Genomic DNA, 12,500 nt, shown 5'->3' with positions numbered 1-12,500 from the left:
ACTGCGCAAAGGGCTTTGAATTATTACATACGTTTACGGATGCTTTTCCGGCTACTTGAAAATGCCAAATGGAATGGAATGGAATGGAATGCTATGACGTGTGTGATTCAGGAATTGCATCCTTCTGTAGGTGAAGCTGAATGCCATTGTGACGACTTTGACACTGTTGCAAATTGAGGGACACGCACGAAGGAGTGACGTGGTTACTGTCCTCTCCACCATTCTGGGTCATCAATAACAACATTCTTGTTCGGAAGCGATCCAGAACATTGTTTATTCCTGTGTGTGTGTGTGAATGTGTGTGTGTGTGTGCGTGTGCGTGTGCGTGTGCGTGTGTGCGTGTGCGTGTGCGTGTGCGTGTGTGTGTGCGTGTGCGTGTGCGTGCGTGTGTGCGTGTGCGTGTGCGTGTGTGTGTGCGTGTGCGTGTGCGTGTGTGTGTGTGTGTGTGTTTGTGTGCGCGCGAGTGTGCGTGCGTATTGCTTGTGTAACTGCTTACGGCATGCCTCCTCATTTGCGTGAAGCGTACAGTAAATGGCAGATAACAGAGTGGAGGAAGGTCACAGCACTTACTTTAAAAGCCAATACAGTCATTTACCCCAGTGCTGCGCTGCACTGCTCTTTACAGCACTAACATCATTACCGTTTAGGTTTTTTTCGGTTCCCCCTCCACATTCTGAGTCATATTGTTATCTTCCCTGAAAATCAAATCTGAACTATTTTGTAACAACCCCACCACCCTCCACCCACACACACAGGCACACGCGCGCACACACACACACACACACACACACACACACACACACACACACACACACACACACACACACACACACACACACACACACACACACACACACACACACACACACACACACACACACACACACACACACACACACACACATTCCTAAACAAACTCCACCTTCAGAGCAATACTTGAAATTGCCAAATGTACCAACTGCATGTACACAAAAAAAGATATATTTTATTTTGTTGCACGTCTACAAAGACATCCTTTCTGAGTGCGCTCTCTCCCTCCCTCTCTCTCTCTCTCTCTCTCTCTCTCTCTCTCTCTCTCTCTCTCTCTCTCTCTCTCTCTCTCTCTCTCTCTCTCTCTCTCTCCGTTTTATTGCTTTCATTAAGACTGGGGAACAGGAGGCTCCATGCTGGAAGTCACCATAATGTTTTTTTATATTATTAGTTCCTGTGTTTGCTGCCTCAAGTTCATTCTAGGTTGTTGTTTTTAATTTGTAAAATGTAGGTCATGGCTTTAGAGGAAGCACACTGTAACTCTCTCCTTCTCTCCTTCTCTCCTTCTCTCCTTTGCTCTCTCTCTCTCTCTCTCTCTCTCTCTCTCTCTCTCTCTCTCTCTCTCTCTCTGCAGTCCAATCCTCTCTGGCCGTGGCTGCAGCTGCTTGCTCTGGGTCTCCTTCTCCCTCAGCTTGCAGTAGAGTAGAAACAACCCTTTAGAATGTACATTTTAAGAGCAGAAGTACATTAAAAAGCCTTTATTCTCACTATACTAAGTGTAGTGTGATGGCATTTGGAGAAGTCAGCAGATGCAAAAATATAACTATGATGAAATAGAAAACATAACTTATAGAGTCAGTTAGAATGCACCATATAATAAAAAATAAGACTTTATAATGATATGCTACATAAATGATGATGTAGACATCAGCATCCTCAGCCATTATGCGTTTCAGTTGCGCTTCAGACATAAGCAAGAGCATAAGAGAGTGGGCAAACTCTATTGAGAGAGTAAACTGAACGCCATGTGTTCCTTGTATGTATACTATACATGTACTATGTAAACGATATGGTCCTTCTGATGAACTCTGCTGGGAAAGGAAACTCCGTACCATGTATTTCCTCTGCCTGTGTTCTGTACATGAGTGGACCTCACCAGCTATCTCATCTACCAAGGGATCAGCTGGTTGAGTGGACAAATATGTGGTAGGACTTTTGCCTTGTGAAGCCGGGATATCCGCCTCTGATTACGGGACCCCTTCCTGTCCAGCCAGACCCAGGAGATGCTGAAGATAGGCTAGGACTTATCATCCTCTTCCTCATCCTCCCCCTCCTGCTCTTCCTCATCTTCCTCCTCTTGATCTTCCTCTTCTCCTTCCTTCTTGTCTTTCTCATGTTCCTTTTCTCCCTCTTTCTCCTCCTTTCTCCTCCTCTTCTTCTTCATTTTCCTCCCCCTTGTTGTTCTCATTGTCTTTCTCCTCCTCTCTACTCCTCCTCATCCTCCTCTTCCTCTTCAACCTCCTCCTTGTCTTGCTCTCTCTCTACTCCCCATGCTCCTCTTCCTCCTCCTCCACCCCCTTTTTTTCTCTTGTTACTTCTCCTCTATACTCCTCCTCGTCCTCCACTTTCCTTCTCATCCTTCTTCTGCTCATGCACCTCCTCCTCTTCCTCCTTCTACTTATTTTCTTCCTCGTGTATCTTCTTCTCCACAATCCTCCGCTCTATATACTACTCCTCGTCACCCCAGTCTTCTCATCCCCACCCCCTCCTCCCCCTACTCCTCCCTCTACTCAATTTCTTCCTCCTTCTACACCTCTTTCTCCACACACACACCCATCTTTACTCCTCCTCACCCCAGACTTTTCATCCCCTCCCCCACCCCTATCCAGCTCATCCTCTTCCTCCTCGGCATGCAGCGACTGCCTGAACGCCATCCAAGCAGCCACATGGGCTTGGTCAAGCAGCCATTCTCTGGCTTGATAAGGAAGGGAGGGAAAAAGAGCAAAAACTGCCCAAATGCTCCAAAAATCCTCAAGAAACAACATTGTTGGTTCTCAGAATGTACGCAGTTATACAATGCATGTTTTGGTAAGGGTGGCAAGTTAAGATCTGTAAATAGGTGCCGACTGCAGATAAGCTGGCAGAATGGAGCGCTGAGGCAAAGGGTCATTTCAGTTCGCAAAGGCACACAAATGTTTACATGCAGACATTTTGAGTTTATTCTCTGAATGTTTCAGGGCACTCTTAGTGCCGATGGGATCGCCAGCAATCTGACCCACATCAAAACAGCCTTGCTTTGACATTGCTGTGAGTCTTACATAACAGATTAGGACTTGGTCATTTACCATTCTTCTAAAAACATGCTTATAACAGAGTCTCTGCATTAGGGGGTTAATATCTGACCGTTTCTCTGTGTCTGAAGTTTTTAATGGACAGTATATTATTTCTGCTCTCTCTTTCCCGCAAGGGCATGGGTGGAGTCTGAGGGCTAAGGGGCAATTCAGTTCGCAGGGCACACAAATGTTTAGAAACAGACATTTCCGGAGGTACAGCCACCCTTAGCAGTACAATATATGGGCACATTGCCTGTGGGGACCTGGCGTGGGTACAAAGTGTGGCTCTTTGCCATTTCCGTCTCTCTCACCCAACCATTTCCTGCCTTCTCTCTACTGTCCTATCTAATAAAGGCACACAAGGCCCAACAAAGACAGGCATTTTGAAATGAGTTCTTAAAGTTTCTGAATGTTTCTCAATTGTCATATCTTAAGAAAAACAGTAAAAACAGAAGCACTGCAAGTATCCAAGTCCTCTTAGGAAACAAGAATGCTCTAACAGTCGTTATGGGTGTCCAACATTCAAAGAACGAGCAAAAACTGTAGCGCGTTGGTTTCCTTTTGTTTTTTAACTTATTTAAGGCAACAAAAAAAGACTGACCGTCTCATTTCAACCTTTACGGTCTTCGTCAGGGTGCAGTCAGTTCTTTCTGTTAATGTTTCTTAATTGTTTATGCCTTCTGTTGTCTCCCCCTGCAGTATGGGTATGAGCCACGATGACGACCACGCCACCTGCACAGGCCACTCCCACATCATGTCTGGAGAATGGGTCAAAGGCCGTAACCCCAGCGACCTCTCCTGGTCCTCCTGTAGCCGTGACGACCTGGAGAAGTTCCTGAGGTAGGAAGGAGCGAAGCAGAGCAGACGTGTTTTCCTCTCTCCCACTCTAACTGACTTGCCAAGCCATGAATTCCCCAGCCTGACATTTGTGTATGTGAGCCACTTGCATTCATTCCTGTCTGCAGCATGTGTGCTGAAGCTATTTTCTCGCAGCGAACTCGGCTCACTCGGTTTGATGCATGGTTTGAAGCCTGGCTAGCCGGAGAGGGTTTTTCCTTGGATGGGCATTGCAGCAGACACTCAGTAGCTGACACTGTCCAAGAGTAAGATTTTCCCCCTCATCCCCGTCCATATCCCTCCACCGCTGAGAAACAGCTGCTGCTAGTCTGCTGCTCCGCTGCCTGCCATCACTCTCCCATGAACCCCTTATAAGCTGTGGTCTTGCTACTCTCCAGCACCAAGACCTCGAAACCCCCCAAAGTGGCTTGCTCTCCCGCACCCTCCAGCACCCAGAACGCACTTACCGACCGTCCAAAACCCTCCAACATCCCATCACTGTGCACTGTGCAGCACATCCCCCTCAACCATTCCAGCACCAAGCCCTTGCAAACCCAAAACCGTCCATCCTCCTACACCCCCATGGCCCCCATCCCATGTGCACCCCATTCCCCTCCACCGTTTCCTGTGCCAACCCCCCCAAAAACCACACAGCCTCCAACACCCCCATCCATGCCCTCCCCACACCACCGCAACATTCCTGCACAAACCCCCCAAAAAGGTTCACCGTCCAACACTCTCCAAGACCATCAAACACCCCCATCCCTGCACACCCCCAAACACCTCCAAACATCCTCCAGCACCCCCATCTCTGTGTACCCTATTCTCCTCCACCATTCCCATTGACAAAGCCCTTCTAACTCCAGGGCCCCCAGTCACCCCCGTCCCCACGCGTACCTCATCCACCCCTCCTCAACCTCTCCTTTGCCTGGCCTAGTGAAGCTGACAGGGGGGACAAAGGGGTCAGTTGTCCCGGGCCCAGAGAGACAGGGGGCCCAAAACAAGGTTTTCATTACATTATATGTATTGGATGGAGGGCCCTTTCAGATGACTTTGTCCTGGGCCCAGAAAAAGCTGTCAGCGGCCCTTCGCCTGGCCGCCCACCACATCAGAAAGGCCCCAGCCAGTAGCCAGGAGTCAGAAGCGTGGCAGTGTAGCCACATCTTTACACACCGCAGTCTAGGCCACTGATTAAGGGAAAGTCTTTGTAGAAAGAAAGAAAGAAAGAAAGAAAGAAAGAAAGAAAGAAAGAAAGAAAGAAAGAAAGAAAGACCTCACTTTATATATAAGTAACACACAATGTTATGAGGGAAAGTAAGCCTCATCTCACTGCACAGAGGGGTGCCGTTTTTCCACCCTCCTGTTCAAGCCAGTGTGTAGTATGACATTTCAAAGGCCATATAGCCCACACCACACAGCACACGAGACACACACACACGACACAGACACACACACACACAGACACACACACACGCACGCACGCATGCACACACACACACACACACACACACACACACACACACACACACACACACACACACACACACACACACACACACACACACACACACACACACACACACACACACACACACACACACATACAGACACACACACACACACACACACACACACACACACACACACACACACACACACACACACACACACACACACACACACACACACACACACACACACACACACGTCAGCCAGCCAGCCAGTCAGCCAGCAGACACACACTCCCCCAATTTTGAATTCAAATTGAGCTGCTTTTTGAACCGCTGCTAGCGGGCCCTACTTGTCTGCAGCTGATTGCTGTGCTTCCCTTTGATAAGGCATGCACAAAAAGATCTTACAAAAAGAGTCTACTGCCACTGCCACTGTGACTGTGCACACTGTAGGTCCCCTGTTAGATCGTTGTGGGAAAGTAAAAAAAGCAATGTCCTGGTTGGAATTAAGATCTCACAGTGTGCATTCCTCCAATGCAATCCCAATTCCTTCTGTAGCACCTGCAGTGTTAATTCAACACTTGGAGAGGCAATTTAAGGTACCCTGTTAGATCGTTGTGGGAAAGTTAAAAAAAAGGCAATGTCCTGGTTGGAATGAAGATCTCACTGCTTGCATTCCTCCAATGCAATTTCTATTTCTTCTGTTGCACCTGCAGTGTTAATTCAACACTTAGAGGATAGATTTTTTTCTTCAGGGACCCATGTTTTTACCATTGTAAGCTTTGGTGACACCCCCCCCCCATCCCCCCCCCCCCCCCCAGTCAAGAATTGCAGTCTTGATTAGACACTCGTTTCTACAGTATGCATATAAATTAAAAGCTTTGTCATTTATTCAACATGGGCTACATATATAACAAATAATACAAATCTAGAGGGCTCCGTGGATCTCTGGAGACCCATAGGTTGGGAACCACTGTCCTAGATTCTATTTGGTCTGAGAGTCCTCTCAGAGTGTTGAATTAATACTGCATTTTTTAACTATTTGCAGAAAACTTTGAGGCGGTAGCTGAAGTGAACTTTGCACAGTAGGTTTCCTCAGCAGTAGACTTGTTTCTTCTCTAGCCGGTTCACGTCATTATGTTCTAACCCCTCTGGCAAGCTTTCCATCTTACTCTGTCTCTTGCCAGAGTGCCTCAGTGTACTGTATGAAAGTCACTATGATGATGATAGATTTGATGGAATACAGCGCTTGATCATTCTGCGCTTTTTTGTTTTTACGAGTCACCTCTGGCGTTTGGAGTGTTGTCAGCGCATTGTCTCATAGCCCCAATGCATCTTTTGTGGAGGGGAGTACTACACACACCTTTGTGAAAAAGGATATATACTATTTTGGTCCCAAACCCAGGTGTTAAGTAATATGGCTCGGGGCTCATTCTGGGGAACCTGAGCTCATTGTAGGACGCCACCCACACTGTGTCTGAACAAAGAAAAACCCCAGACTTACCCTCAACACAACAAGCTTTGACTTCAAGGCTTTGAGATCGCTGTAATTTTGAATTATGAAGCTGTATTTGCGCATTAACACCTCAGCCTTTCATAACGTACTCTTTGTCCCCCTAACACTACTGTATTGTTCCTGTGTCTATCACCGTGACCTTCTATTGCTCTGCAGTGGGGTTGTAGAGTGGTGTTTCTTAACTGGTGAGTCGGGACCCAAAAGTGGGTCGCAGAGGGATCCTGGGTGGCTGGCGGAGCTGTGGTGTAAAAATGTATTCACTCCTCTTCAGTACTTGACAGACATGTCGTATGACAGAATAAAATGCAAATGCTGATGCAAAACATTCTCTACTGTATATGTGCTATCAAATGTATGCTTATATTTTTAATAATTAGAATGTGTGTGTGTCTATGTCTGTCTGTCTGTCTGTCTGTCTGTCTGTCTGTCTGTCTGTCTGTCTGTCTGTCTGTCTGTCTGTGTCTCTGTGTCTTTTTCTCTCCCCCACCTCCATGGTGCAGGTCGAAGGCCAGTATGTGTCTCCTCCACACGGACCCCCGCAGTCGCTACATGGTGCGGCTCCCCCCGAAGCTGCCTGGCATGCACTACAGCGCAGACGAGCAGTGCCAGATCCTCTTTGGCACCAATGCAACCTTCTGCAACGACATGGAGGTAGGGCAGGACACATTGTATATATGTATTACTTCTCTTAAGCTCTAATACAAATGATTACAACAATATTATGGAAGTATCTGGCAGGGCACATTACTTTCATTGTTCCACGGTAACCTTCTGCAATGATATGGAAGTACTGCATAGCAAGATGTATTACGGTATTGCTTCTAATTATTTAGCATTCACACAACCACTTCCGCATGTCTAATTCAATTTTGGATGCTCATAGAATCTTTGTTCGCAATGCTAAGGATATGTTTTGGTAGTTCATACACATGTTTCCCACAAGGTTAGCATTTAAATACTGTCAGCATTCCAAACAAAGATCCTACGCGCGTCTAAGTTAGACGCTTGACTTCATAGGTGTCTGCTCTAAAGTAATAGCAGACACCTTGTCAGCCACTCAGAACACATTCTTTCTGTTCACCGGGTGATAAAGAGATAAACTAACAGGCAATAGCTTGTTGTTATTACACAATTTCACTTAAAACATTATTTGAAGAAAGACGTTTTGAACCCTACCACCCCAGGCTACTGCCAAGGCTGGCACAACCCTCGGTAACCATATGGAAGAATGGCAGGACATAATTTGTCTTTGGCACCAACACAGTCTTTTGCAACAACATTGAGATATATTGCTGGAGGTTTTTTGCTGTTTGTTGTTTTTTACACAATTTCACTTAAAAAGAAGAAAATAAGTTTTAAACCCCACCACCCCGGGCCACCGCGAGGCTGGCACCAATTGTGTATTTGGACAAAGCACCACGGAAAAAATCCATAGGCTTCTATTTTTACGAGACTGCACATTTCAGAAGTACCTTTTTACTTCTTATAGTCACAGAGTGAACTTGTTAAAACTACACTGAACTGCGTTTAATACGCGGCCCTTGGGGTTTGCTTACGTAGTAGCGGGGCAAGTGAGTGATATACATCAGATTTTTCTCCAGACATTTCCTCTCGCCTTCTGACGGCGTGTGTTAGCGCGTAAGCGCTCGTGTCCTTGGGGCACTTGTGCTCGGCTAACGCGTTGCCAAGGTGACCCGCTCCAAAATATCAATACATATTGCAAGTGCCGACAGTCCAGGTTAGATTTTACATAGCTCTGCCTGTCTCTCCCTTCTTCTATTTCTTTCGCTCTCTCTCTTCCTCTCTTTCTCTCTCCCTCTCTGTCTGTCTGAGGGTTGATCATCAAGACGAGCTGTCACTCCTTCTCTTTCCCTCTCCCTCTCTCTCTCTCTCTTTCTCTCTCTCTCTTTCTCTCTCTTTCTCTCTCTCTCTCTCTCTCTCTCTCTCTCTCTCTCTCTCTCTCTCTCTCTCTCTCTCTCTCTCTCTCTCTCCACTTTCCTCCTTTATGTCTGAGAGTTGAGCAGCGAGTGAGTGAGTGGGGAGGTAGGCTTTCACTCAGCTACACACTACTCTGCACCGCACCAGTCTTTCCACCCAGCACCCGTGCTGCCAGGGCTTGTAAAGTGAACGGGGCTGGGTGGAAAGGCAGGCTGGCCAAGGCCCGGTCCATTGTCTAGACAACGCCTCGCCGTCCGTACACACTCACCCAGAAGCTGGACCCAGAGGTCCCACATCCACTGCCTCCCCCCCACTGTCAATGACAAATTGTTTGGATATGCACAGTCAGAGTCGGAGGTAGAAGGGGAGAGAGAGAGAGAGAGAGAGAGAGAGAGAGAGAGAGAGAGAGAGAGAGAGAGAGAGAGAGAGAGAGAGAGGTACTGAGGGAGAGAGAGAGAAAGAAAGAGAAACAGAAAAAGAGAAACACAGAGAGAGAGAGAGAGAGAGAGAGAGAGAGAGAGCAAGGGAGGAAAAGGCAGAGGCCAGTAGTGACACTTTAATGGCTAGAGTTTCGTGCCAGGACTCTTCCATTTGACAGATTGGAAAATGTGGTGCAAGTGCAACTGCTTTTGATAATAATTTGATAATCCCAACCGCTGGCCCGGTTGGACCGAAGATAGAACGGCTCCCATACCAGAAAATATGACCGTTCAGCTCGCTGCCACTGAGTGCTTGCTGTGCAAGTGATTGCTTCATGATTCAAATTTATTATTTTCTACACATACTTCATTTTGGTATTCATAGCCAGCGAAACGTCCACTCTGCAAACTATTCTATTTGCGTTTTATCAGCTTTGTGATTTTTTGTTTTGTTCTGTCTGACATCACCTGTTCAATAGAAAACCTTGCAGCCTCTTGCAAGCAGCCCACGTTTCATCAGCCTTCAAAGCCAGGGACATGATTGGTCGATTTTTCCATTCTGGCTAATGAAACACACCAATGCGCTGCAGCAAATTAAGATGCAAAGATTGAAGTGGCTTTTTCATCAGAAGATTTCCAACAGAGGCTTTTTTTTTCTCCACAAACTTCTTTGTCCATGCTAATGATGAAGTGCACACAGACAGTTTGGAAGTAGAAAAAGAGAGAGAGGTGAAGAGAGAGGCAGTGAAAAATGAACAGACAGAGATGAAGAGAGAGGCAGTGAAAAATGAACAAAGTAAAACCTTGTGTACAAAGACAAGGTAAAAAGAGCAATTTCAACAATTTGGAAATGAATTTACAGCTTGCTTGCTTGAAGTGCTGAAATCATTGTTCACTTTGTGAAGCGTGAGAGAAGATTCAGCAAAAACTTTTTAGTAGATGTGTACATAATGTGTGTGTGTGTGTGCGTGCGTGCGTACGTGCGTGCGTGCGTGCGTGTGCTGTAATGAATTGCATTGCCTCTTGTACTTCATGAGGCATGAGAAATAATTTAGCAAGTGTCCTTAGTCTTTAGGCCTTAGTCCTGGCTGTTTGGGGTTCTCCACAGCTGTTTGCCTCTCACCTCTCTCCTCTCTCCTCTCTCCCCACTCTTCTCCTCTCCTCTCCTCTCCTCTCCTCCCCGCTCCTCTCCTCTCCTCTCCTCTCCTCTCTCCTCTCTCGCTTCTCTCCTCCACCTACCGTACCTCACGCTGCGGTGCTGGGAGGAACAGGAAACGGCTGCCAATTAAACCATATCCATTTAATTGCTCTTCCTACCGGCATGCCAGACTCGGGCCCGCGCTCAGGTTCGCCGTGAACTGTAAAAAAACGGGAAGGATTTGGTCTGACAAATGCACCCCACATTTCACTTTCTTCTCCTCCTGCTGCTGTGGAGCGTAAGGTTACAGACGTGCAGATGTGTTTGCTGAAGCTGTGTGGCCAGTGAGAGGTGTTTTTTGTGTTGGGTAGGAGAGTAGGATCTACAAACTGTAAGTCATAGCTTGCCATTTCTGAACTCCTGAGTTGCTTTTTGTGTTGGACCCAGTTGAATGTCAACAGTTACCTGGTTCTCATTTTGAGATCGTTGTGCGGTTGTTGTGCGAGCTCACCAAGTTGGGCGGAAATGCACGAGCGGCTGTGTGAGAACCAGGCTACGTCAAGAGTGTTGTGCAAACTCTTTCATGATTACTTAATATTAAGTAACACACTATTAGTTATATTATTCAAATAAACCTATATTTATAGGCATATAGAGACTGTGTGGATTGGAGCAGTGTGAGCATGGATGCCTAGCTCAATGACAGAGCAGTTCGGCCATGGATGACAAGGCAGGAAATTGCTAATTGTTTACTCCTCCCACTCATTCTTCTTATTGATACAGGATTCCAAGCTGTATCCCTTCCCTTCCGTCCCAAGACCAGCTTTCTAAAGACCTGAGACCACAGCTACAGTACCTCATTGATGTTGAGAGTTAGAATAAAGATAGTGAGACAGACAGCTGGTTGAGACTGTCATTTGCCATTCCCTTTTCTGTCTGTCATGAAAGCCAGCGCTTCCATCAGTAGAAGAGTAAGCACTGCTTCTGTGAGATACATGTACTTCTCCCTCTCCAATTACCTGTAGGGCAGACGGGGATACATGTTGGGTGACGGGTCGTGCTGTATGTTTTTGATGAAATATTCTGTTTGTGTGCGTATGAAGACATGGAGTCCTAACCTTAAGACAGCATGCTAAGTAGACTGCTCTACTGAGTGGAAGCGAGGTCTCCACGTTGCTCCTGCCAATATCGCCTTTGGAGAAGTAAATGTTCTGAAGTTCACAGCAGGCGCTTAAAATCTGTTCTCTCACTCTACACCCTCCTCTCTTTCCCTCTCCCTCCCTCTCTCTCTGTCTCTCTCTCTCTCTTTCTCTCCCTCTCACCCCCCCCCCCCCCACCCCCACCCCCCCTGCGCTTTGTCAGAGTCCCTCTGTCTTTTTTGCCGTAAGCCAGTGTGTTGCCTCTCTGTTTTAGTGGGAGAAATGCCTGACATTCCAGTGGAGGGACCTGGTTAGCACTGCTTCTGCGCCCGGCTCCTGTTGGCTGTCACTAATCCCCGGGTCTCAATGGTGTCTTTCAGCATCTAATGTGCGCAGGCCTCTGGTGTCTGGTGGAGGGTGACACCTCCTGCAAGACCAAACTGGACCCCCCTCTGGATGGTACCGAGTGCGGTGCCGACAAGGTAAGTTGTGGAACTGAGTACTGTTGTTGTTCATCCACCCAAAATTAATGAGTATTGCATGGTATTTGTCCACTAGCTACCTATATGCCAATGAATAGATGGGGCACTGTTTTTCCATCCACTTACAGTGAGTTAAAGATAGAGCTCTCAGTTACAGTTAATGGTACCAAGTGTGGTCCTGAGAAGGTAAGTGCTAGTGGGGTAGCTTAGTGTTAGGGGCACCTTGTTTTTGCTCATCCATCCTAAATTAATGTCATTACCATGCTGCATGTTTTCAACCAGCTGGATAGGCCAACCAAGGCCAATGAATAAGTGAGGTACTGTTTTGTTTTAAAGTGGAGATTTCAAGATTGCATTGCATTCATAAAAAGAGATCAATTGGAATCACATTATATCACACATTATTTTTTTCCTGCTCTTCCACTATTTGATATTTGTCAACAAACAACAGGTACATGCACCAAATACTGATTGTAGATGAAATCAGCTCAGAGATG

At 46.7% G+C, this 12,500-nt stretch overlaps 1 protein-coding gene across 3 annotated transcripts in view; it reads left to right on the top strand.

Annotated features, from left to right (window-relative positions):
• Window positions 1–12,500, top strand: part of adamts17 (ADAM metallopeptidase with thrombospondin type 1 motif, 17) — a 171,222-nt gene that overhangs the window by 77,386 nt on the left and 81,336 nt on the right. For all 3 annotated transcript variants that reach the window (XM_063187709.1, XM_063187708.1, XM_063187706.1), the window contains exons 9-11: window positions 3,783–3,923; window positions 7,388–7,538; window positions 11,902–12,003. In XM_063187709.1, the coding sequence (XP_063043779.1) occupies window positions 3,783–3,923; window positions 7,388–7,538; window positions 11,902–12,003 (394 nt within the window). The remainder of the gene's footprint in view (window positions 1–3,782; window positions 3,924–7,387; window positions 7,539–11,901; window positions 12,004–12,500) is intronic.

Source organism: Engraulis encrasicolus, chromosome 22, assembly GCF_034702125.1.
Source record: "Engraulis encrasicolus isolate BLACKSEA-1 chromosome 22, IST_EnEncr_1.0, whole genome shotgun sequence".
NCBI lineage: Eukaryota > Metazoa > Chordata > Actinopteri > Clupeiformes > Engraulidae > Engraulis > Engraulis encrasicolus.
The sequence above is the reverse complement of the archived record's forward strand: the minus strand, read 5'-3'. Positions and strand labels throughout refer to the sequence as shown.